Genomic DNA, 26,765 nt, shown 5'->3' with positions numbered 1-26,765 from the left:
AATTGGGGAATACAGGTGGGATTCTCTCAGAGGCTCTCAAAAGCGTTGAGGAAGCCGTGCTGAGGGACTGGCAGAGCAGTTTGGAAGAGTGCTCAGGCTCTGCCTTCACCAGCTATCTTCTGGAGTTTCTGAGAGCTTCTGTGAAACGAGCCTAAGTTCTGTCAAAGAGGGAGGCCATCCATGCAGCTTTTCTGACCTTGAGAGCTTAAGTGTCCTACTGAGGGAGGGAGGGAAAACAAGGAGGAGGGGAGGGGAGGGGAATGTGTATGTCTTGGCCCATGCTGGAACTGCTTGTGATTCCATTAGAGCTTCATTCTCTCTGGACTTTGACAGAGTCCGCTTTTGTGACCCATTTGCACTGAGACTTCATCCTCTGATGCTTCTACCTCTGGAACTTTCTTTGTTTTTTGGTGTGTCACACTGTCTTGAGGCATTACTGACGTTAATATTTGTTTCAGCTGAGTAATGTGGGACCAAACCAAAAGGCCTACTGTCAAAGTGACAAAGGAAGCCTGATAATTTATCACCACTTCAGGCCGAAGAAATTAACCAGACCGTAGATAAACCATGGGTCACATACCAAAGATGGGAAGAATCAATTCCATGATTAGATTTCTATCTACATCATTTTTATTTGAACCAAGATGATTGAAATCAAGCTCAACAAGGGATGATTAACATCCCCTGATCACTCCTCCGTCTTCTCCCAGGTCTGCCTCCTGGAACCCGCTCCAGAGCTTGCCGCATCTTTGTGGGGGAGATGCACTTTCCACCACACAGATTGGGGCCCCGCCTTCCCTCTGCAGGTTCTGGGAGCTGGGGAGGCAGAGAATCCTGGAGTCAGTCTTGGCTGCTGCCTCACCTTCCTGCTCCAGCTTATCCCTTGGGACAAAGCCTGCACATTATCCAGAAAGAAAGTTTATCAGGAGATTAACTTTTTCTAGTGTCTGAAGCAGAGAAGGCAATGGCACCCCACTCCAGTACTCTTACCTGGAAAATCCCATGGATGGAGGAGCCTGGTGGGCTGCAGTCCACGGGGTCGCTGAGGGTCGGACACGACTGAGCGACTTCACTTTCACTTTTCACTTTCATGCATTGGAGAAGGAAATGGCAACCCAGTGCAGTGTTCTTGCCTGGAGAATCCCAGGGATGGGGGAGCCTGATGGGCTGCCATCTATGGGGTCGCACAGAGTCGGACATGACTGAAGCGATGTAGCAGCAGTGTCTGAAGACCATTAGGAGCCCAGTTCTAAGGAGCAGCAGCTGCTCTGGGTGAGGGTCATTCTTGGGCCCCCAGACTGACCACTGAGATTCTGTGGGAGAGCAAACACCCTCAGGACATACCCCTCAGGACTCCGGGACCAGGTTCTTCTGGCTCGTGTTGGCATCTGTCTGCAAATCCTCTTTCCTCAGAGCAGATCAAACCAAACATCAATAAACTTGACAAAACCTTTGCTGTGGCTTAGAACAAGAAGCCGATTTCAGAGAGTTGACCTCTTTGGGATGTGATGGTGCTAAGAATCTGGGGAGTCTGGTAGTCTGATTCGGGAACAGAAAGGCTCTCTTCTGCAGAAGACGTCCCGGCCCAGGGCCTTGTGTGCGTCATTGCCACCTCCGTGCCTTCCTCCAGACGCCGCCACTCAGGGGCTTGTGTTCTCCTGCCTGTGACCCTCACTGCAAACTCAACTGGGTCCTCCCCCCCTGAGAACTCCAAAGGTCCCTGAGCGATGAGGGGAAGGGGCAGAAGGAGAGGTGGCCCGTGAATGGGACTTGGGTCTGCTGGGTTAGGTAAGCGTGTCCACCTCTGGTGGGGACAGTGTTTGCAGCCCCAGCCCCTCTCGCCATCCCTCTTCCAGCAGTAATCCTTTCTCAAATATCCTGAATTTAAAGGGACTCCCTTTCAACCAGGGGCCCTCAGGTGTTGCCAGTGGTAAGGAGTCTGCCTGCCAATGCAGGAGCTGCAAGAGACACAGGTTTGATCTCTCGGTCAGGAAGACCCCCTGGAGTAGGAAATGGCAACTCACTCCAGTATTCTCACCTGGGGAATCTGATGGACAGAGGAGCCTGGTGGGCTACAGTCCGTGGGGTCACACAGAATCAGACATGACTGAGCACACATGCACGCACGCACCCTTTCAACCAACCCAAGCTTACCTCTCCTGCCTTACCTGCTGTCTTGCTCTAGTCATGTGCTTGGGGAAAATCTCCTCAAAATAAGACATTTTAGTTGCTTCTCATGTCCTTGATCTCTGTGCCGTGACCCCTGTTCTGTTTTGTTGTGACCACTGCCCCCCAGGCTCAGCATATTTGAGCTGCCTGGGTGGAAATGGTGCTGGGCGCTTGGGCCTCTGCCCAAGGGTAGCTGGTGTGTGTGTGTATACAGTACTCTGTATATAAAAGAAGTTCACACTTCTGGTGTGAGATTTGAGTTAAGGGGTGGAAAGGAGGTAGAAAATGATGGTGCCTTAATTTCCCATAAGGAGAATGTGTTTACTCTTGAGCCTCTTAAATGTATAAACAAAATGTTTACTGAAACCATTGCTGTATTGGAAATCATAATTAGTATTTTCTATTTATACACCAGATCTATTAAAGCAATAAAATATCCTCCGTGTGGTCTGTTTGTTTCTTGTTGGGACAGAGATGGCTTTGGCGGTGGGAACAGGCTGGAGGGGTGGGGGCTCAGGGTAGAGGAAGCGCTCCTCCACACTGTGGAAGGTGGTCCTCTGTAGACATAGATGTTACCATGCCAGTAGGTTATTTTTTAAAGATAAGGCTGCAAACTTTGCTGTCCACGTGGAGACTGCAGCTTAAGGCCCGATCAGTGGCCCCAACCACTTTCCATACAGCACGATCATTTTACAGTGCAAGTCGACCACATCACTCCTCCACTTCCAACCCCTAGCTTCTTAGCTCAACCAAAGCCCAGTCCTCACCAGAGCCTACAAGACCACATGCACTGTGGCCCCCACCTACTTATCTGACCATCTGTTCTCTACTTTTGTGTTCAGTCTCTCTGGTCCAGCCACACGACCTCCCTGCCATGCATAGAACATACCAAGCATATTCCCACCACAGGTCCTTTGCACCTGCCAATGCCTGTGTCTGGGGTTCAAATACTCCAGATATGCATATGACTTGTCTTCTCACTTCTGCTCAAACTTCCCCTCCTCAGCCAGGCCTTCCCTACCCACCAGCTCACTGTCTTGCTGTCTTCCGTGCTTACACTCATTGTTTGTCTTCTGAGTGTCTTCCCCACAGGACTGTGAGCCTCAGCAGCTTGAAGACCTTGTCAGTGTGTTCACCGTCTCTTGCTCGGTGCTTGGACCAGTGCGCGGCTTGTAGTCAGGGTTCTAAATGCACTTGTTGAAGGAAGAAATGGGTGAGTGGATATTACCAGCCCCAGACCACCCTCCATCCCTGCCTCCTCCCACCTCCCACTGACTTTCACGAAGGAGAGGAAAGAATTCCTGGATCTCTAGACCCCACAGAGTCCTTGTGATGTCTCAGACTTTCCCAGGACCCTGGCTGGGTGCTGGGTTTTGATGACTGCAGAGATGCTGGGGACGTGTCAGATTGAAAGGGAGTGAGGGTCTGGGAGACAGAGGGAAGCAAGCTCCGTGACGGGCTTGGGGTCAGGCTCTGCGGGGACGCTGTCCTGGCTCATGTACCATGAGGGCTGTGGGGTGTGTCATGTACCATGAAGGAAGCAGGGTGTGTCAGTCGTTTCACGTGTGGTTACTGATTCACAGAGAGGAGGTGTGCCAACACGGAAACGACACGGCGTTGTCACTGTGTGCGTCCCCTGGATGCTTGCCATCTGAGTCTGTGCCCATTCCTCTCCCTCGGTATTCCCCACACTGCAGTCACCCAGGCACCATGAGCAGCACCCCATTTCTGCAGCATCCATAAACTCTCTGCACTGTGACGTCCCTTTTTAAACCCACTCGCTTTTCTTGAATCCAGGGATCTGAAAAGGAAACTCGCAGACAAGGGAGGCCAACAGGAAAGGTGGGAGCAGCCTGCCGGCAGGAGGAGCTGTCTGCCCAGTGGAGGCAGAGGGGCTTTGGTAGTGCAGGCAGGGAGGGGTGGGGGTGGGGGTGGGGGTGGGGGCAGGTCCCAGGGGCTGAGCAGAGCGGGAGGAGGTGGAAGGGGAGGGGCCTGGGACCCTGGGACCCTGGGAGGAGGAGCAGGAGAGGTGGCGGCCTGGGACTGGGAGCTGGGCTGGGGAGGCTGCTGGGGGGAAGCTGAGGGGCAGGGAGGTGGGGGCTGACATTGAGGTGCTGCGCTTGTGGGGTTGGGGGGTGAGATGTGAGTGAGAGACAGGATAGAGGCTGCGGGGGGCCTGGGGAGGGTGTTAGGGTGGGGGAGCCCATGGGGGAGGCTGAGACAAGAGCAGGCAGAGGAAGGGGCTGGGGGGAGGGGGCACAATGAGGGGCCCTAAGAGTTAAGGGAGGAACGCAGAGGAGCAAGCTGCCTGTAAGAGATCCTGGTGGGGCAGGCCTGAAAAGGGGCTGGAGGAAGGGCAGTGATGGGGAGAGACGGGGCTGGGTGTCCCCTTCCCGATGGGCCTGGCTGCCCCCTGGGACTGGACAGGGAGCATGCTGGCCTCAACTGGGCGGCTGCCCTTGTGTTGCTCGTGTCTGAAATGAGCTCACTCACCCCTGGTACACGGCTCCTACCCCAAAGGAGATCAGTCATCGAGTTTGTGCTCTCCTGCTAGACAGGTAAAGGAGGTCTTGGGAGCACTGGGGAGTGAGAAGCACGTCAAGGAGTGAGAAAGGAGAGGGAGAGGGACCAGGAGGGTGAGTTGTCACAGGGACATCTGTAACAGCAGAGACTTGGACTCTGGAGGCGTCTGCAGTATCACAAGTTGTTGTGCATGAGAAATTTGACACAGGCAGCCTCCAATGTGGCTGTGATCCCGATCATTACTCTGGAGAATGTGGTGGTGTTTATTAGGAAAATGTGGATGCTCCCCAGCCCCAGGAAGAGGGGAAGCAGGTCCCTCACTTCTACTGGCCCCTGCTTCTCAGGACATATGAGTTCACTGTTACGTGCTGCTGGACTCATCTCCTGGTTGATTGCCCCTCTCCTTATGGGAACCGCCCCTCCTCCAGTCCAATGTGCACCCACGGAATGGGCTCCCTTGCCCCCATGGGCATGGCTGATGAGTCTAGGACTAGGCTAGGATTCTAGGAGTTTGTATTTAGCCAGAACATCAGGGCAGCCTTTCTCTGGCAGCTGAAGATGTCAAACAGTGAAACTTCAGCATGCAGAAAACTAGTCTTCAGGAAGAGAGACAAAGAAAGCTGACATGCAGGATGCTATGAACTGTTTGTGTCTCCAAAATTTATATACTGAAAACTCACCCCCCCCCTTCAAAGATGTGATGGTTTTAGGTGGCATGTCCTGTATGAGGTGAATGGGTCATGAGGGTGGAACCCCCATAAATGGGATCAGTGCCTTTATAAAAAAGGACCCCAGAGAGCTCCCTTGCCCCTTCTCTATGTGGGGACACAGCAAAAGAAGCTTCCTAGAATCAGGAATTGGATCTCACCAGACATGGAATCTGCCATCACCTAGAACCTGGGACCTCCCAGCCTGTAGAACTAATTGTAAGAAATAAGTTTCTGCCATGTGTAAGGTATTTTGGTTACAGCAGCTCAGAGGGACTGAGACACAGGGAGACGGAGAGAAGGAAGGAGTCCTGAGTGCCGTCCAGCCCTGGCTGGGGCAGTTCCCGAGGCATCAGCAGGTCTGACTTTTCTGCCACTTGCCTGACTACCTCCTCCTTGAAGTCTGAGCCCCCTGACTGCCTAATCTGGTTCAAGTTGGGCATTTGTCATCTGCAGTCAATGTAACAGAAAAAGGAAAAGATGCTTGAAAAAGTTAGGCTGCAGTCAGCATTCTTGGTTTCCCCATTTGAGACACTAGGAGGCACTTTCAAGGCTGCTGGAGCTCAGGACTGCTGCTGGCTTCAGCTGCAGGGACCTCACCCAGCTATCGACTTTAAAAAACTGCAGGGAATCCATAAATCCTTGGGCTTCATTTTGATGCTTGTTTCTTTCTAATTACTCATTTACTCTCAGAATTAAGGTGAGCCAAGTGTTCCACCCTGAAGCCAAAGAGTGAAACCTGAGAGGATTTACTTTCCATTCAAATTTGATTATTGGATTTTCATGGAAATCACACTCTGATTTCAGCCCCCTTCTGGAGCCTCTGGACCTTGCAGAGGCTGAGGCAGCTGTAGGAAGGGGTTGGAGACTTAGTAGAGAAGCAGGAGAGAGAAACAGGAGGCGGGGAGTGTATAATGCAGGCGCTTTTCCTGTACAACTTGTCTCTGCAAGATTTCCAGGAGGAGGCCGTTCCCTTCCCTGCAAGGGCATCATCCTGAGTCCTCCCTGTTACTCCCTGTCCCCAACGTTATAAAGTCCAGGATGTAATTGACCTCACCCATGAACATGACCTGTGGGCCTCAGAGAAGCAGTTCAATCTCTATTATTGATCTATGTTTAAATTTTGAGGTTTTTTAAAACCAAACTTCTCCATAGTTTAAAAAACTCAAATTATCATCTATCAAACATTTCATTGCCTACCTTGCTTTCCTGGTCCTCTGAGGCAACTATTCAGCCATTAGCGGATGAATCTTTGGTATTTACCTTCCTTACTCTAAATAACATGGGTATGCAGATACTGCAGATGGTGACTGCAGCCATGAAATGAAAAGAGGCTTACTCCTTGAAAGGAAAGTTATGACCAACCTAGATAGTATATTCAAAAGCAGAAACATTACTTTGCCAACAAAGGTGCATCTAGTCAAGGCTATGGTTTTTCCTGTGGTCATGTATGGATGTGAGAGTTGGACTGTGAAGAAGGCTGAGCGCCGAAGAATTGATGCTTTTGAACTGTAGTGTTGGAGAAGACTCTTGAAAGTCCCTTGGACTGCAAGGAGATCCAACCAGTCCATTCTAAAGGGGATCAGCCCTGGGATTTCTTTGGAAGGAATGATGCTAAAGCTGAAACTCCAGTACTTTGGCCACCTCATGCGAAGAGTTGACTCATTGGAAAAGACTCTGATGCTGGGAGGGATTGGGGGGAGCAGGAGAAGGGGATGACAGAGGATGAGATGGCTGGATGGCATCACTAACTCAATGGACGTGAGTCTCAGTGAACTCTAGGAGTTGATGTTGGACAGGGAGGCCTGGCGTGCTGCGATTCATGGGGTCGCAAAGAGTTGGACGTGACTGAGTGACTGATCTCTGATCTCTCTCTGAGGCAGATACTTCCTGATTTTATCCATGTTAGGCATTATCTGCTGACTTTCCAATATTGCAGTCAAGGATTCAGCTCTGCTCACCCCGCCCTCATCTCCACCACATGCATGTACCCACTTCCTGTTCCCCCATCCTCCCGATACACTTGTCATATTTGATCATATCAAGTTCAGTGTTCATATTATTATGATTGTGCTCACATTGTTCACAACTGAGTCTCTTAAGGTAGTCATGACTTTGTTCCCTTTTCCTCCATAGCTTTTTATATTTCACTGGAATTTAAGATTGCCTCCCCTCCCCATTTATTTAGCTATATTTGTGGTACTGATCACGAGTCCCATCCCTAATGCTCTCCCAGTCTATAAACCTCTTTCAATATTCTAAAACACAGTCCTCTCAGGGTCATCTTGACCAACCTTTCCTGGAGTCTTTGATCGGCTTCAGTCTGAATGGGCGGTTTCTCTGCCTGGCTCATAGCTGTCCCTGGGTGCCGGGGTCCAGCTCCAGCTGATCCAGGGTATTTGAAGGACAGACGGCACAGGCGACCTATTTATTTAAATATTTTATCAAAGATATAAAAAGTAATAGGATGAGGATAGCTCAGTAGGAAAATTCAGTGGAGAAAAGAGGCTGAGTAGCTTGGTTTACACGGGAGACCAATAAAACTTCAAGACAAGAAGTTTGAACCACTTACGTAGGCCGCAGGTGTCCTTCCGTTCTCCTGAAGGAGAGGAGACACTGAGGCCTCCCCGGTCAGATCTTAGAAGCCCAGGCATAATTAGCAAGCATGGCGGGTTCTGCACTCCAGATGGAGACTCAGCCAGAATTTGTGAGAGAGAGCGACATGGGGAGACCAAGTTTCGGTGAACAAGGCCCGCACTTTATTTTCCAAAGTAGTTTTTATACCTTAAGTTATGCATAGAGGATAATGGGGGAAGGGGTGGAGTCATGCAAGGACAGCAGTTCCTGGTTCTAATCGAAGCCAGGCTTTCAAACTTATCATATGCAAAAGTTCAGGTGATTTATATCATCTTCTGGCCCGGAGGCCTGTTAACATTTTAAGAAACTTATTTTTCTCTAAAGGTGATTATTCCAAAGTCAGGCACCAGCCTCCAAAAAAGCATTGGACAAAGCTGCATTCCTATAGGGCAAAGGTGAGGTGGGCTCAATCAAGAAAAGAATTAACTCAAGGGTCCAAGGTTACAAACATTGAGGCTACTACTTACATTTCTATACACCCATTATATCAATCAATACACTGCCAAGGACACAGTAGGTAAGGAGTATGGAGGCTTAGCAGCAAACATTGGCCCAATAAGTGAAAAACCCTTCACCAATACAATTTCTAATCAATCTTTTAACTATTCAAAGGAATCTGTGTTTAAACAGTTTAGAACATCTCCTGCCTCTCACAGTTGGGAGGCTCTGAACAATCACATGTGGCCGGAAAAACCTATTCAGGCAGGCTAGAGGATATCCAAAGGAGTTTGTAGGTTGAAACACTGTCACATCCAGGAATTATTAACTGGAGCTGTAAGCTAACTCTTTTTTCAGAGAGAGGTAGTGGGGGACAGCCCCCCTGTGAAGTCAGAGGTGTTGGTGAGAGCACAAAGCAGAAAGTAGGCAGACTCTGGTTTGGGGGTAGATGCTCGAGAATTTCCAGGGGGACTCCTGAGACTCGATCCCGCCTTTGCATATGCCGAGCCTCCTTCCTCATGACCTTTGCCATGGGCGGAGCTCCTGCTCCCGGCAGTGATAGAATTCTAGTTGAGCTATTCCAGATCCTGAAAGATGATGCTGTGGAAAGTGCTGCACTCAATATGCAATATGCAATATGCACTCAATATGTAATATGCCGGCTCCCGGCACCTGGGATGTTCCTTTGCTGTCGTCTTGGTGAGTCCCCTTTCCTTTCCTGGGTTGTCGTCCTGGCTTCTTCGATCTTACATCTTACTCTCTCTCGGTCTCCTCCCTCATTTTGGTGAAGCACATCCTTTAGCAGCTTCTTGGGAGGAGAAGGAAGTACCTTTAAAAACTTTACATGTGTGAAAGTGTTTGGTTCTTTTCTAGTAGTTTCCCCCCGCCCCCCTTCCCCTTTGGTGGTCTCCGTGTAGGAGTCTAGGCAGGAAATGATTCTCCTTCAGAAAACATTGTTCTTCTGACCTCCAGGTTCCAGGCTTGACCACAACCTGATGACGCTCTGCACCTGTTTTCTTGAAAGTGTTTTAAGAACCTGTTCTTCTCTCTGTGTAAACTGATTGGCTCTCCTCTTCATTTCAGTTTTCAAAATTCCGTGGTGATAAGAAATTCAGCCCACTCTACACACAGATATTGAGACAGGCATGTGCAGTGGAGTTTCTCTCACTCAGGGTCCCAGGCTGAACAGAGACATGCAGCAGAGTTTCCAGCTGGAATACGTGGGAAGCGTGGATGCTGAGGCAGACAGGGTGTCGCGAGCGCAGTATTGCACATGGAAATGGCACATGCAGGATGCGTAAGGGCAGCATTTATACAAACTCCACGTGTCAGTACTTTTTAGGGGGATTCACCAAGGGCCTCACCTGATTCATTAGCGATTTAGCCTGCCCTTCACGTCCTCCATGCTGTCACTCTACAGCCCCCGCGGAGGTGGTGGTAAGCGATCCAAAAGGGTGCCACCCGCAGACCTTGGGACTGCTGGAAACCGCTGCATGTACCGCCCAGGTTGCGGTGGGAGCAGCCCCTGGGGCTGGAGGCCTTTGGTGCTGTGGGAGGTGGGAGAGGTAAGACTGAGACGCTGCCCACCCCCACATGTGTTTTTGGGGTGGAGGGATTGAGGAGGGCCTACCTCCCTCAACACCCCCAACCAAATGGTGTCTTCCTTTCTCATCTCTATCTGTTTTGACCGTTAAGTCCAGCTCATCTTTGCCTTTGATATGTAACCAAAGGAAAACTAAGAAAAAATAAAAAAACACCACCACCTTTGGACTTCAGGGTCAGCTCCTAACGCCAGTGGTAGTGCTGGCCTCCAGGGGGAGACTTTCTAACCTTTCTGCACAGAACCAGGAAGACTCGAACTCAAAGTCAGGGGTTCTCTCTAGCTCCCTGGGGGAGTCAATTGGAAAGAACCAGGAAGCAGAATCCCTTTAAAAAGCAACCACTAAAATGTACTTTTCCTTCAGCTTCAGCATATACTGATTGATGTCTATAGACAGAACATACTGATGAATAGAACATATAGTAAGCCACTCAATGAGTGTTTCTTCCCTGAATACAAAATATTTCTCTCAATGTAAATCTACCCACATTTTCTATACCTTTCCTCTCCCTGGTGGGAATCAGCCAAGAGACAGTAGTACTACAGTACTTGGTGGCTGTCGGAATATTGTTTTTGAAAACAATTGACACATTATCTTAATTATTAATAATTCTCACAGCAACCCTATGACACATCTGGTTTTAATCTTCATTTCACACATTCATAATCTGAAGACTAAAGAGGTAAAATAACTTGCCCAGGATCCTAAAGCCCATAGTGTAGAACGAACCCTGAGTACACTAAGTCCAAGGCTCACAGTAGATCTGACTCCCTCCACACAAAAGGCAACTCCAAATAGCCCTTGAATCCCAGCTTAGATACTTGGGAATTGTCACTACACTGAAGCATTGCCCCAGAGGAGCACATGGGAGAGACTCGTGGAAAGGGACTCAGGAAACCCGTCTGCCTGTTCTGATGCCAGTCAGCTGTGGGGCTCTGACAATGCCCTCTGACTCTCTGGGCCTGAATTTCCAGATCTGTAAAATGATGTTAAGAATGTATCTGCAGAGTTTTAGGAGAGAACCATGATAACCTAGGGAAAGAAACAGTGAGATCTCTCAGAGAGCTTCCAGAGAATGGAAGATGGAAGTTCCATGCTCCCTGGAGAAAGATGGGGAAACCTTTGGAATTTTGAGACAGAGGATGGGTAATTAATGTAGAAGTTCTTAGATGGGTATGATTTCCGTCTTCAGACACTCTACTATAATCCAAGACTTCATGATTTCTACTGAAAAATTGGATGCCTTCAAGCAGTATTCCCGCTCCTGGAAACCAGTGGCTCTCAAATCACAAGGGTGCTCAAACCTGGCTGCAACTTTAAACATGCCAAGGCTGGATCCACTCTCAGAGACCTGATCTGGAGTGTGGCAAAGGCTTTGGGAATGTGGAGTTCCCCGTGTGATTTTAATGTGCAGAACAAGTTTAGAACCACATCCGCAGAGCCTTAAATTCTTCCTTTTTTGCTGTGAAAATTAAAGAACACAAGAAAGCACAGCACTCAGTGGCACTTGAACTTTAATATGCTAACAAACGGATCACCTAGAGGTCTTTCAAAATGCAGCCGCTGATTCAGTAGGTTGGGGCTTTTGTAATAAACCCAAGGGGATGCCAACCCTGCTGTCCCCAGACTGTGCCTGAGTGGCCAGTGTGTATCATGACGGATACACAGGAGAATTATGCCTCTTTACATCAGCTGAGACCTCAAGTAAGAAGTTACTTCCCTTCTTTGTGTCTCAGGTTTCGAATCTAAAAACTGCACACTAGTGAAAGCACTTCCATCACAGAATTCTTGTGGTGCTTAAATGAGCGAATACACTAAACAGATTTAGCACACCTCAAACAGTTGTGTGTTTTTAATTGTTAGGATACCTGACACTCCTGGAATGCTTACTACCCACCAGGAATTTTCCAAGTGCTTTCAAATCTTAACCCACTCAAGCCTCCAAACAATACTGTGAGGTAGGTACCATTATCTCATCATCCCTGTTTCACAGATTTTCCAAAACACTGAGACACAGAGATGTGGAGAATCTTAATTTACGGAACACACCTAGGAGCAGCTGGGCTGGTGGTTGAAACCAGGGAAGATCTGGCCTCTAATCTCCCCTCTGGGCTGAAATTAATGAGTGTTCCAGGCTTTGACTTGAGGCTTTACCTGGCTGCAGACCAGCAGAGGGCAGTCTAGGGCTAGCTGGCTGCAGAGCCCACTTAACAGTGTGTGCTGTGCTAGGCAGTTCACTCAACTGACACTGGGTCTTCAGCATCTGAGAACTCCCCTCTCCCCTCCCACCAGGTCCCCACGTGTAGGAGGCCCCCGGGAATCCAAAGGAAAGAAGAACCCTGCCAATTAGCTGCAAATCTGAGTTCCCTAACAAAAGACCAGGTCTGGGGGAAAGCAAATAGGAGACAAGTTTTCTATAACTCACTTTATCCCAAGAGCACAACCAGCCTGGGAAATCTACAAATTTCTCTTTATACTGAAAGTCTAGCAAAAAGGGTTGGGAATTAGGGTGGGGGAGTGAGGTGGAGCCAGGCCCCAATGCCCACCCTAGAGCTATCAGAGTCCTGTAAAGTTCTTGTGCAAGGAGATAACTGTTTTTGATGGGCTGAACTGGCCAGAAAGCCTTGGGAGGTTGCCAGAACTGGCTTGAGGCATTTTCCACCAGCCTAGGGCATAGCAGTCAGGGACAGAGGACATAAAGGCCAAGTGGGAGCAGTAACTGGGAGGGAAGCACAGGGAGCCTCACTATAGGCTCTTCGGTAGGCTCAGGCCTCCCTTTATTCTGGGACTCTGGGACAGATGGGACAAGTGGCCTGAGGGCTTCAGAGAACCGGTCAAAGCACTGTCTCTTAAGACTGCTGGAGTCCCTAGCACATGCTCATGGCTCCGGTAGAGGTTGGAGACATGGAGGATGAAGATCCAAACCAACAGGAGCATGATGGCACCCCTTCTCAGATGTCCCCACTTGAGGTGGAAGCCCGTGGCTACACCCTATTCAGAGTCTTGGACAGAGAGTTCATGATCAAGGTGAGCAAGCGCCGGTGGGCGGTGGTCCTGGTGTTCAGCTGCTACTCCATGTGCAACGCCTTCCAGTGGATCCAGTACGGCTCCATCAATAACATCTTCATGAACTTCTACGGGGTCAGTGCCTTTGCCATCGACTGGCTGTCCATGTGCTACATGCTGGCCTACATCCCTCTGCTCCTGCCGGTGGCCTGGCTCTTGGAGAAGTTCGGCCTGCGGACCATCGCCCTCACTGGCTCCGCTCTCAACTGCCTGGGAGCCTGGGTGAAGCTGGGCAGCCTGAATCCACGTCTCTTCCCAGTCACGGTGCTGGGCCAGGTCGTCTGCTCCGTGGCCCAGGTCTTCATTCCGTCTGGTTCGGGGCTAATGAGGTGTCAACCGCCTGCTCCATAGCTATCTTTGGCAATCAGGTGGGTAGAGGAGTGGGTGGCGTTCACTGTGGGACTGAGGGTGTTGGTTGTACCAAACTGCTTCACTGTGTGAAGACTAGCTTTCCGACTTCAGCAGTGTTTGTGACTCTGGCTGACTGTGGCTGGGTGTGACTGAGTGAGTGGATGATTGTGACCGAGCGAGTATGTAAGAGAAGTGGGGAAACGAAAGGAAGGGCCTTTGCTGTCACCGCAGTTTCTCTTCCTCCAGCAGAAACCGTGCTTCTGGAACACATGTTGTCTTTATGATCTCATTCCTGAACTTACTTCACCAGCTTGACAAGATAGCTCTTCTTTCTCAGGGAATAGCCCCTGGCCGTCTGACTATTCTGTGCCATTGGAGGTTGGCGGGTGTTTTTTGCCTGTCCAACCAGCTTTCCCAGAGTGCAGCATCTCCTGCGGCTGCTGCTGCTAAGTCGCCTCAGTCGTGTCCGACTCTGTGCGACCTAGTAGCCCACCAGGCCCATCCGTCCCTGGGATTCTCCAGGCAAGAACTCTGAAGTGGGTTGCCATTTCCTTCTCCAACGCATGAAAGTGAAAAGTGAAAGTGAAGTTGCTGAGTCGTGTCCGACTCAGGTCTGAGTGATGTCTGGGGGTAGGTGAAGGCCAGCGCCTGTGTGCTTGTGTTTGTGGTCACTGTCAAGGCACTTGAAGCACCTACCCCCATGGCTGGCTACTTGCTGACCTCCCCTTCTGGTTGGGAGAGAGGACCAGGTAGGGACTGGGAGAGCCAGGGCAAGGCTGGTGAAGACTGGCATGAGAAGGGGTGGGGCCAGGACCAACCCTCTAATGCTCATGGGGGCAGCCAGGTCGTGCAAGGAAAAGTGACACAGGAGGAGGGTCACGGCATCGTGAGAGCACGCGTCCCAGCTGAACTGGCAGCTGCTTCAGCCTCCACCAACTGTTCGTATACACAGCACGACCGTCTCATGTTATCAGACCGTCTCATTTGTTGTTGCCTTTAAAGAAGCCAGGAACCAGATTTTTACTTAAATTTATTTTTATTTGTGCTAAAATTATAACTTATTCATAATTTCAACCATTCATAATTATACAGTTCAATGGCATTAAGTAGTTTCACAATGTTGTTTAAGAATTACCAGTATCTATACCCAAATATTTTTTTTTATCATTCCCAACAACTCTGTACTCATTAAATAGGAACTCCTCTATAATCTCTATTCCATCACTACTCTATTCTACTTTCTGTCTCCATTAATTTGCCTATTCTAGGTACTGCATAGAACCAAAATCATGCAATATTTTGTCTTTGGAGTCTGGCTTATGAAATCTGTTTTTGTTTTTTGTTAATTCTGATAAAACTCAAAAATTATGCTGTTGTTGTTACTGTCCATGTTTTGAGATTGTGGGTCATATAAGACTTCTAGGGAAGGTAAAGAGGAACTGAATGCCAGTTCTGGTTTCTCCTTCATGCAAAGCCGTCACCAAAGATACAGGCAGGTGGGTGAGCTCAGAGGCTGGCCACTCCGGGAAGGAAACTAGACCAGTGCTCCCTCAAATGGTGCCCATTTACCTCACCTGTGGGTCCAGGACGGACGACAGATGCCTGGGCCCTCACCTGGACTTCCCAATCAGATCCTCCAGGGAAGAGGCCAGGCGCCTGTGTTTCCACCTGGCTTCCCAGGCGAGGTTTGTGATCAGACGTGAAATCAGCAGGAGAGAGGAGCTCCGTGCCCTGGGAAGGCGCCCTCCTGCCTGGAGCCGGGTTCCTGTCAGGGCTGGCGTGTCTGTGCTGCTGTAGGAAGGGTCCAGCTCCCAGGGGAGGAGCTGGGAGCTCATTCTCCACAGTGAGACGGGAGGGTGGGCTTGGGTGGGGCTCCTAATTCTGATTCACTTAAAGTTCTGAAAATAAACAAAGCCCTGGGGGTTTGGGGGGGTTTGGGGGGGTGGGGAGGCCCTGCAGGCCTGTGAGGTGGAACCATAGCAGAAGCTCCTAATCCTGCTTCTTTGACCTTCAGCTCAGTGCACTGCATGGGAGGAGGCTCTGGTAGCCTGGCCTGACTCCCGACTTGGCCGTGTTGTGTTGGCAGGCGGTCTTGAGGGTCTGATGATTCTGTGGAATCAAGTCTACGTCTTCAGTTTAGCATCCAGGGCCCCTCCTTCCTTGCCTTTCCTAGCCAGCCTGTCTCTTGTTCCCTCCCAGTGTTTCCCCTGCTCTGACCTTGCTTTTCCCCAGTTCTGGCTTCTTAGTTCTGTCCTTGAAGATACATTGCTTAGAGATTAAGCCTATAGCCTTGGAGAGTGACATCAGTAGATGGTGGACCAGGAAGCTCCACACGCTTCTTCTCCCATGGAAACATTAAATAAATGAGAAACTGGCTAAAATAACCTTCCCTATGGCATTTCTGTACATCAAAGATCTACAACAACCAAGGAAGGAAACACCCAACTGAAGAAAAAGTCACATTCAAAATGGTAGAAAGTTTCATGGCCATTTTGCTCAAGTTTGCCCCTCCCCTCTCCCTTCTCCTGTGCCTCCCTGCAAACCTGAGAGCACAAAGCAGACCAAACTTGCAACATTTTACATCGATTGTTTCTATACACTAACAATGAACAATCCCCAAAGGAAAGTAAGAAAACAATTCCAATTACAGTAGCATTGAAGAGAACACTTGAGTCATTTAACCAGCGAAGTGAAAGACTTGTGCACTGAAAACTGCAAAATGTTACTGAAAAAATTAAAGAAGTTATAAATAAATATAAAAACATCCTGTGTTCATGGATTGGAAGACCTTAATGTTGTTAAGATGTCAATACTACACAAAACAGTAGTATAAATCTATAAATTCAGCACAATCACTATCAAAATCCTGATTTTTTTTTACAGATGAAGGAAAAAATTGCATCCTAAAATTCATATGCGGAAGTTTAAGGGACACTGAGTAGTCAAAGCAATCTTGGAAAAGAATCCCAAAGTTGGAGATCTGACACATCCTAATGTGTCTAATAAAACTAACAAAACTAATAACAAAGTTATAGTAATCATGACAGTGTGGAATCAGCGTAAAGACAGACTTACAGACCAAAGGAGTACAGAGTCCAGAAATAAACCCTCACATCAGTTCAGTTCAGTTCAGTCCAGTTACTCAGTCCAAGTTGCTCAACTCGGACACTAACTATTGGAGTTAGTGCAGACCCCAGGAGTTAAGGGCTTGGACCCACGAGACTGTCTCCATTTGCAAGTCCTAGGGACCTCCTGTATTTCTGACTGACTAGCTATAAGGTGGGGCTCCTATGAGCCCTGCTTAGGATCTATAATTTGCTAGAATGGTTCAGGGAACTCAGATAAACAGTTTACTTACCTGTTTTTCCTGGTTTATTATAAAGGGTACAAGTCAGGAAAAGCCAAGTGGAGGAGATTTCAGAGCCTCTGTGGGGTGCGCCCTCTTAGCACTTTGATGTCACGTGTTTACCAGCCTCACAGAACTTTCCTGGTTCAAGAGTTTTTCTAGAGCTCAATTTCTAGCTGCCCTCCTATTCTCAAGGAGGGGGAATGGGATTTGCTGCTGCTGCTGCTAAGTCCCATCAGTCGTGTCCGACTCTGTGCGACCCCATAGACGGGGGCTCACCAGGCTCCCCCATCCCTGGGATTCTCCAGGCAAGAATACTGGAGTGGTTTGTCATTTCCTTCTCCAGTGCACGAAAGTGAAAAGTGAAAGTGAAGTCGCTCAGTTGTGTCCGACTCTTTGCGACCCATGAACTGCAGCCTACCAGGTTTCTGTGTCCATGGGATTTCGCAGGCAAGAGTACTGGAGTGGGTTGCCATTGCCTTCTCTGGGGGGTTGCTGAAAGTTCCCAAACTCTAATCACTTGAGCTTCTGGAGACCAGCTCCATCCCACGGCTCTAGAGGGGCCCCAGTCTGAGTCACCTCATAGCATAAGCTCCGGTGTGATGGAAACAGGATCCTTATGAATCACAAAGGATACTCCTATCACTCAGAAAAGCCCAGGGTTTAGAGCTCTGTACCAGGAACCAGAGTAAAGACTAAATAAATTTTTATTATACCACAGGTACTGGGAGTAATCAAATTCATAGAGGCAAAATGTAGAATGGTGGTTTTGGGGGGCTGGGGCAGGAGCGTGGCAGGAGCTCGTGTTTAATGGATACAGAGATTCAGTTTGGAAAGCTGAAAAGTATTGGCGATGGATGGAGGCGATGGTTGCACGGTAATATGAATGCACTTAGTGCTGCTGAACTGTACAGTTAGAAACAATGAAAATAGTAAAGGTTAGGCCATATGTGTGTGTGTGTGTGTGTGTGTGTGTGTGTGTGTGTGTGTGTGTATTCTACTTCAAAAGAAACAAGCTACACACTGCTTGGGAGGTGTTTCCTGCGCTTGGGTACCTGGTACCTGCTCACCCTGCCGTCACCTCGTCAGTCTCTGTGCCGGCAGAAGGTGGTCCTTGCCCTTCTGTGTAACTGCTGAGTTTGCATGGATACTGGCCTTTTTTTCCCCATGGTTCGTGTTTCCCTGTTTCCTTAACTTTTCTCCTGTCCTCTTCCCCTGTTCCTCCACCTCCTCTAAATGGGAAACTTGCCAAAGCACTGGAACCCTGACTAGTACATCTCTCCCGTGTCTCAGGCCTCTGGGCATAGCAGGCGCTTATGAATGGTCAGACTTATTAGTAAACAAGTATTCCTTTCCTGAGGGGAAGTAAGGTGACCACTCAGGTAGCTGAGAGCTCAGGTGGTTGTCGAAAGGGACTCTCATGCCTGGATTGTCTTCCTGACATGACTCAATCTTATTCCTTCAGTGGAAAAATCTATTCAGTCCTTACAGGGCACCTTGAACTCTCCTGGGCCCATGATGGTTAGAACACCACCTTTAGCCCTGCTGTGTACTCTTGGACAAGGCCTTAACTTTTCTAACTTTTGGCATCTTCTTTTGCAAGATGGAGATAATATTGAAAGAAAGTATTAGTTACTCAGTTGTATCCAACTTTTTGTTCCTCCGTGGACTGTAGCCCACCAAGCTCTGTCCATGGAATTCTCCAGGCAAGAATACTGGAGTGGGTTGCCATTCTCTTCTCTGGGGGACTCCCCGACCCAGGGGTCGAACCCAGGTCTCCTACATTGCAGGCAGACTCTTTACCATCTGAGCCATCTGGGAGCCCACAGGAGATAATATTACTAATGGATATGAACTTGGGAAAACTTGGGGAGATGGTAGGAACAGGGGAGGCCTGGAGTGCTGTAGTTCATGGGGTCACAAAGAGTCAGACAGGACTGGGCAACTGAACAGCAGCTGCAAAAGGCGGCTGAGAGGAGTAATGAGCGCATTTAGTGAGCAGAGTTTATCTGCCGAATGAAGAACAGGTGCTGTCGCTACTATATCCTCAACACGGATAATTGGCTGCTGATCTGGAAAGAGAGACCAGCACTAAATGCTCATTATAGCACTGTGTGGCAGGCTTAAGGGTCCATGTGTACAGGACATTCAGGGCTCACTCTGTGGGAGGACATGCTCCAGAGTGAATGTCGGGGGACCCAGCCGGACAGCATCCCCAAGGGGGTGATGGTTATGAGCCGATTCTCCATGAATGAAGTGACCAGGAATTGGGTCAACAGGGAAGAGTGGGCCTTTCTAGAAGTTTCCAGGCAGTATCCTGATGGGAACTTGTTCCTCTTGAGAACTACTCAGACTAAAAGCTGTCTGGTGCTGGGAGATGGTGTTACCTTCCCAGTGTGTGGTTGATGAAACCTGGCATCTGTGTTGAAGATTTTAGGGTCTCGGGGATGATAACAGGTACTGGGCCGGCTCCTACACATCAGACCTCAGGCTTACAAACCTAAAACCCTACTGAAGGAGGGATGGTGCCCAGGCTTATCAGATGGACACAGCCGTTTTCCACTGCCGGATTCTTGATATTTATCCAACAAAGCTGTTAACAGGATGTCCTTTCCTTGCCTTCACCTCCCCCCAACCCTGCCCCTGACATCAAAGGGCCTGTGTGAATTGGTTGGATCCCTATCAGAGATCCCTATCAGGGCTTTTCCCCCAGTGGCTCAGACAGTATCTGCCTGCAAAGCAGGAGACCCGGGTTCAATCTCTGGGTTGGGAAGACGCACCTGGAGAAGGAAATGAAAACCCACTCCAGTATTCTTGCCTGGAGAATTCCACGGAGAGAGGAGCCTGGTGGGCTATACAGTCCAGGGGGTCGCCAAGAGTTGGACACAACTCGGTGGCTAACACTATCAGAGATGATAAAGAGCTACAGGGTTAGGGTGCAAGTGGGTGTTTGCTCTTCTTTCTTTCTTCTCTATCTCTTGACTTCTGTCTAGCACCATCCCAAACTTAACCCAAGGGAGCATCTCCCTTGTCTAGGTTCTTCAGGACTATGGGCCTTTGTCTTTGCTGAGTTATTCAGGGGTGGGAGGTATCCTGCAGGTTCTGGAGGCCCATCTGGACTCCTCTGCCTCTTCCCCCTTTTGCAAGCATCTCTCCTTTTCTCTGCTGGTGAAATCTGTAGCTTGGCCTCTGAGCCCCACTCGGTTGGAGATGAGGCCTTGCCCCAGCGTGAGGACAGAGAGTACCAGGGCACTGTGTTTGCAGGAGGGTCTTGGGAGGTAGGGCTAGCTTTCCCTTGATCATCAACTTCTTGGGATTAGTGCAGTGGTATTTGCTGTGGCTCCTGTCCGACTCTTTCTTTCGAGAGGAGGTGAACACAAACCTCTTTTGGTACCAGATCAGTCTTGATGGGACAACTCTGCTGACTCCAGGAAGGAAGGGGACAGGAGCTGGAGCAAGGTTGGGGGTTATTTTTCTTCCTCTTCCTCTCCACTGGACATTCCTGATCTCTACCCCCACGTTGCTGTGTTGGCATGGCTGCGTCCGCCCTGCTGGCTCTGGACGCAGCTGTCTCTGCTCAGGGCCATTTGCTGTGCCCACCAACTCAGAAATGTAGGAAGTGGGGTGCCATGAGTCGTGGCCTTAAAGCGGGGTCCGTCACAACCAGCTGTTTGGGGTGGCGGCTCCCCCTTGAGCAGTCCTCACTTCCTCAGACCTTTGACCCGGGCTTCCTGTTTGTGGAGCCACTCAGTGAACTCAGAGGCCCGTTTCTTCTCTGTCAAGGAGCTAGGCAGGAGCACGCCGGGGTCCCACCATCCACCCCTGCCTGGGACTCCAAGGAAGGCAGTAGCTGGGAATTAGCTCTTGATTTCTGTCCTTGGGGGGTGCTAAGTCACTTCAGTCATGGCCGACTCTGTGCAGCTCTATGGGCCGTAGTCCATCAAGCTCCTCTGTCCATGGGATTTCCCAGGTAAGAATACAGGAGCGGGTTGCCATGCCCTTCTCTAGGAGATCTTCCCGACCCAGGGATCGAACCCTCGTCTCCTATGTCTCCTGTATTGGCAGGCAGCTTCTTTACCACTAGCACCACCTGGGGAGTCCTCGGGGCAGTGAAGGGCCATTGTTTCTAAGTGAGCTCCAGGAATCTCCAGCTTCAGCACCACCTGGGCTGGGGATGGGGAAAGGGGGAGTGTTGTTGTTAGATATGCAGATTGCCAGGCCTAGGGGGCCAGATCCAGGGAATTACCCTCTCCAGGGTGGGACTTTAGAATGTGTGGTTTTGATTCTCCACCAGGGACTGTGATATTGAAATTTGAGAACTCCTGATACGGGAGCCGTGGGACCCTGACCTGGCTCTGCCAGCCCCTGTCTTTGGGGCCTCTGGTTGGACACCTGCCCTCTTGGTGCATCAGCTTCCTTATCTGTAACGAGGAAGCCAGCCTCACAGGTGGACATCCACGTTAAACGAGGTGTGAAAGCTCCTGAACCTGGAGGAGCCTCTACAGACATTCACTGAGTGCACATCCTTCTTCTCCCTCCCACCAAACGCAGGTTCGCAGCACTCCTTCAGGTGCCTCTGGATCTAGGCCTTTCTTTCATCTCAGCTGCTCTCCTAGGAACACCACTCACCGACCCTCCTCCCTGACACCATAGGTCAGGAAGGAACTTAAGCAGACCTGCCTATCCACTCCCCCCACCGATGCGTTAGGTTGGTGCTGGCATCCCCACCCTTCTAGAAATAGGTCACCTCCCCATAAGACCTTCTTTATAGAAAACAGGCCAGAAGAGGCCTTGGTGGGCACACGGTGGGGACTGAGAACGTGCTGATGGAAAGATGGATGACTGGTGTTCTGGTTTTACCCTTTATCTTTGGGGCATTGTCTTCTCATTGCTGAAGGGAGATTCCAGAGCATATATTTGCCATCGAATGACATGTCACCCAGGGGCTCAGGAGCATGGGAGTGGTGGGTGGAGGAAAAATGCAGCTTGGCCCAGCCCTCTTACTAATCTTTTCCACTTTTTATGTGTCAGTGGGCCTCCTGAGAAAATCCCCTCCACCTGCTTCCTCAGCAGCCTTGGAAGCTGGTCCTGGGAAGAATGGCAGGTGGGGAAGCTCCTTCTTCTTTGAGACTGGCTGACTTGAGGGGTGAGGCCTGGGAAGACCTGGCTGCCAAGAGACATTCTCAGCCTCTAGCCTTGGGACAGGCATCTCGATAATGCCTTGCTTTATTTGTGGAGTCAAGACAGCCCTAGGGCTTCCCTGGTGTCTCGGTGGTTAAGAATCTGCCTGCTAAGCAGGAGATGTGGGTTTGATCCCTGGGTCAGGAAGATCCCCTGGAGCAGGGAATGGCAACCCACTCCAGTATTCTTGCCCAGAGAATTCCAGGGACAGAGGGGCCTGGCGGGTTACAGTCTATGGGATCGCAAAAGAGGCAGCAACTATACAACGGTAATGACAGTCCTCCTTGGAAATGTTCGGTTCTCTCAAGGCTACTGTGAGGGAAGGAAGTTGTGTTTGCAGGGATCAGATCACCACTCTCATTTTGTTGAGAGACACCCAGAGATATTGACATTTTCTCCAGTTACTGTAGTGCCTCTGACTCGCTGTCCAGAAAGAACTTTAAGAAGAAAGTTATTTATTTACTTGGCTGTTTTGGGTCTTAGTTGGGGCATGTGGGATCTAGTTCCCCGACCAGGGATCGAACCCAGGCCCCCCTACATTGGGAACATGGGCTCTTAGCCACTGGACCACCAGGGACGCCCCTAGAAGGAACTTTGATAATAGGTCCAGAGTAATTGTTAGCCATTCTATAATGACCCAAACACATTCCTTAGTTATGTAGCAAACCCCATTGCAAAGGACCCCATTGGTCCCTGGCTCATCTTGGGTCTCAGACCACGTGTTCCTGGGCTGTGTGGCTGCTTGAAGCCTGGCTCAGCGAGGCTCTGTGGGAAGAGAACAGGGCTGGGAGTGGACCAACAGAAGTCCTGATGTTACCTCACTACTGATCAGCTCTGTGACTTCAGAGAGTTGAGCCAACTCAGTTATGAAATGGAGAGAAGGACGGGCCCTCCCAGGGCTCTGTGTCTCATCTGTGCCATGGGCTTCCTGCTGTTCACCTCACTGGATGGTTTTGATGCTGTTTGTATGCTGGATGTGCAGGTGCCTTGAAAACTGTGAAATTCTGTGCAAATGTGGGCTTTTGAAAGTGAAAATGAAAGTTGCTCAGTCTTGCCAGACTCTTTGTGATCCCATGAACTTATACAGTCCATGGAATTCTCCAGGCCAGAATACTGGAGGGGGTAGCCTTTCACTTCTCAGGGGATCTTCCCAACCTAGGGATCAAACCCAGGTCTCCCACATTGTAGGTGGATTCTTTACCAACTGAGCCACAAGAGAAGCCCAAGAATACTGGAGTGGGTAGCCTACCCCTTCTCCAGGGCATGTTCCTGACCCAGGGATCGAACTGGCGTCCCCTGCATTGTACGTGGATTCTTTACCAACTGAGCTATCAGGGAAGCCCCTTAGTGCCCTGAAAAAAATGTCTATAGACCTGCCCATGACACTTAGAAAGTAAAAGGCTTCCTGTATATAGATCAGGTCCTGGCCACCTGGTAAAGAGCCACCTTGGATTAGGGGCCACACCCTTGGTTTACAGGGCTCACCATTCTTGATTTTAGAGTCAGCTGTTGATTTCATACAAAGTTCCAGTCGTTCTGGTTGTCGGAGCCTCTCCCAGAGCTGCTGGGTTCCAGAGCATCCCTGCTGATTTGGTCTTTTTGACTTGAGCCATGATGCAGCTCCTGAGGTCCTATGGACCATTCTAACTCCTTTTTGATTCCAAGAAGGCCTTTTGCCGGGGGTTGGCACAAAGCAGCTTTTCAATCTCTGTATGCCCTGATGGCTCCCGTCTTCAATGTGGGCAGTAGCCTTGGTGGCAGAACGCAGAACTGACTTAGCCCTCACTGTCAGGAGAGGCTCCCGGGAGCAAGAAGCCTTCCTCAGGGCCTAGTGGTCCTGGTGTTACCACAGTTTCTCCCGGGCCCCTTACAGTTGGGCTTTCCTGGTGGCTCAGTCGGTAAAGAACCTGCCTGCAATGCAGAAGACCCGAGTTTGATCCCCGGGTCAGGAGGATCCCCTGGAAAAGGAAATGGCAGCCTACTGTGGTATTCTTGCCCAGGAAATCCCATGGACAGAGCAGCCTGGTGGACTACAGTCCATGGGGTCGCAAAGAGTCGGACACGACTGAGCTACTAAACCACCACCAGCAACCACCTAAGGGTGATGCTGCCCCACAGTAACAAGGGGGGACTGGTGGGGCTCAGACCGTCCATGTGCCTGTGATCACCGACTTTTCTCTCTCCAGAGTTCTTCTGTCTCTCCTTGGGGAAGAGGGGACCCCATTATCTGCCCCAGGAGTGCTCGCCTTGTATTCTCATGCTGCTCCACAAAAATCCACATCCTTTACAAGGGTGTCCCCACTGTGGGTCGGATCTCTGTCCCTTTCAAGTACCTGACACAGGCCCCTGGCCATCGGTCTGTGTTTCTCTTTGAACTCTATTGATTCTGGATTGCATCCATTCCAGCCAGCCTCTGGGTGTTTCCCCAGTTGACAGACCACATGTAATGTGACAAATGAGAGCAGTGAATGAAGGCTCTAACCCCCTTGGCTGTCTATCTCATGTGGTACAACCTTGGATTAAGGGTTTCGTTGGCTGGTTGGTTTGTCATTAAGTTATGTCTGACTCTTTGTGACCCTATGGACTGTAGCGTGCCAGGCACCTCCATCCATGGAATTTCCCAAGCAGGAATACTGGAACGCACTGCCATTTCCTTCTTCAGGAGATCTTCCCAACCCAGGGATAGGATCCAGCTTGGCAGGTGGCTTCTTTGCCCCTGAGCCACCTGGGAAGCCTCTAAGGCCTGTGTGTATGTGTGCTAAGTCCCTTCCGTGGAGTCTGACTCTTTGCAACCCTATGGATCGTAGCCCACCAGGCTCCTCTGTCTATGGGATTCTCCAGGCAAGAGCACTGGAGTGAACTGCCATGCCTTCCTCCAGGGGATCTTCCTGACCCAGGGATCGAACCCACGTCTCTTACATCTCCTGCATTAGCAAGCGGGTTCCTTACCACTAGCGCCACCCAGGAAACCCATTAAGGGCTATATTCTGCATTTATAGGGCCAAGCACTCTGACCTTTATGTCAGTTCTTGGGAGCTATGGTTTCTTTGAGACAATGCACCACAGCCTTTATTTACTGACTGAACAAATATTTCTTGAATATCTACTCTGTGCAAACCCACACTCTGAGCTCTGAGGAAAGAGTTGTTCAGTTGCTCAGTCGTGTCCGACTCTTTGAGACCCCATGGACTTTAGCAATGAAAAGAAAAGTTCCTGAATTCACATCTAAGGGAAGAGGGATTAGACTCTAAGGCTGATGGAGTGACTAGTGGTGGAAGTGTCGGGCCAAGTAGGAGGTGAGCTGACCTCAGGTAAGTAGGTCCTGGGTAACTCCCTAAATCCCAGGCCAGAATTCATGGTATTACTCTCCAGGGATGGTGGTAGATATGGGTGATTAATAGTTTTTCTGGTGCAAGGTTTAGATTTCTTTTTCTTTCCAGATCTCTCTGGGACCAGGAGCCAGGGCTAGTTACCTTATGAAGTTGGCATCTTAGGGAAAAACTACCTAGGGCCCAACCTGTCTCTTTTTGGAGGCTCACCCTGAAGTAGGAGGAGCTGGGTCTGGCTCGTGGCAGACTGCTAAGAAACCACTCTTCCAGGGCCTGCCTGTGAGTAAGCCCTCTGGTCTGAGTTTCACCTCTGAAAGTCAGAAGTGGGGGTCTTTCAACCAAGAAAGCCCAATCAGACTCAGACGAAAACTTGGGAGTATTAGAAACGTGTATGGTCACATGAGGGGCTTCCCTGGTAGCTCAGCTGGTAAAGAATCTGTCTGCAATGCAGAAGACCCGGGTTCAATCCCTGGGTTGGGAAGATCCCCTGGAGGAGGGCATGGCAACCCACTCCAGTATTCTTGCCAGGAGAATTCCATAGACAGAGGAGCCTGGCGGGCTAATGGGGTCACGGAGTCAGACACGACTGGCGACTAAGCGTGCACACATGGTCACATGAACTGCTTTCAGGAATGACAGCATGTGACGTATCAGACAAAGGAAACAGTTCTTCTGCTTTGGGCTATTTCACCATCTGTCACCAGGCAGGGAGTGGTGAGGTTGAGCATGGGAACAGTACCCGAGATGTGTGAGTTCAACTGTTGGCTGCCGTGGGCTGGCATCTGGTTGGGGGTTGGTGGAAGTGCCAAAGGCATCTCAGTGGAGCTTTTTATTTTTTCCAAGAGTTGGAGAAAGTGAGGTCTGCATCCGCCCCTTTCCTGGCCTGGTGGTTAGAAAGATGTCCCTTTTCTTTCCTCTTCCCCGACTGAATCACTGGGGAAGTTCTAGGAGCCTGTGGCCACTGGCTGTCCGCTTTGTCATGAGGGGGACCTTTGGGTGGAGAAGTGGGCCATGAGTCGGGCACTTGGGGAAAGGGGAGCAGAGGCTGGGAGGGGGTGAAGGCTGCTCTCACCTGGACCAGGACTGAGCCTCTGCTGACGTCACCCCAAGCACAATTTCAGGAGCAGCACCGACCCTTAAAAGGAGGCATGTGTGCACCAGGAGCCTCCCGAGGTGATGACTGAAGGCAGCACAAATATGAAGCTGAACTAAAAGAAAAAAAAAAGCAAGCCCTTTGTCAAAAAAATTAATCAAAATTTTCCAGTAGAACTCAGACCCCTTCCCTAAACTTAGCACCTTCTCTGTTTAGAGCCCAGGGTACCTCTGCTACCTGCACCCTCTCAATAATGAGGAGGAAACCCATCCCCAAGGCTGTAGGTCAAGATCAAGGCATGTTGGCTCCTTGGAAGCTTGGTAA

At 49.9% G+C, this 26,765-nt stretch overlaps 1 protein-coding gene and 1 long non-coding RNA gene across 2 annotated transcripts in view; one reads left to right on the top strand and one right to left on the bottom strand.

The window, feature by feature from the left end:
* Positions 1 to 612: 612 nt before the first annotated feature.
* LOC129620671 (uncharacterized) lies at positions 613 to 3,216 on the bottom strand. The gene is made up of 3 exons (XR_008698650.1): positions 1,345 to 3,216; positions 991 to 1,174; positions 613 to 895 (listed from the first exon to the last, which is right to left on the bottom strand). It is a non-coding gene; the product is annotated as an uncharacterized LOC129620671 (long non-coding RNA).
* A 9,593-nt stretch (positions 3,217 to 12,809) lies between these two features.
* The window catches only part of LOC129621821 (feline leukemia virus subgroup C receptor-related protein 2-like), a 58,012-nt gene continuing 44,056 nt past the window's right edge, over positions 12,810 to 26,765 (top strand). The window contains 2 exon segments of the mRNA XM_055538707.1: positions 12,810 to 13,442; positions 13,445 to 13,509. Coding sequence (XP_055394682.1) covers positions 12,950 to 13,442; positions 13,445 to 13,509 — 558 coding nt within the window. The 5' untranslated portion in view covers positions 12,810 to 12,949.

Source organism: Bubalus kerabau, chromosome 10, assembly GCF_029407905.1.
Source record: "Bubalus kerabau isolate K-KA32 ecotype Philippines breed swamp buffalo chromosome 10, PCC_UOA_SB_1v2, whole genome shotgun sequence".
In the NCBI taxonomy this organism is placed as follows: Eukaryota; Metazoa; Chordata; class Mammalia; order Artiodactyla; family Bovidae; genus Bubalus; species Bubalus kerabau.
The sequence above is the reverse complement of the archived record's forward strand: the minus strand, read 5'-3'. Positions and strand labels throughout refer to the sequence as shown.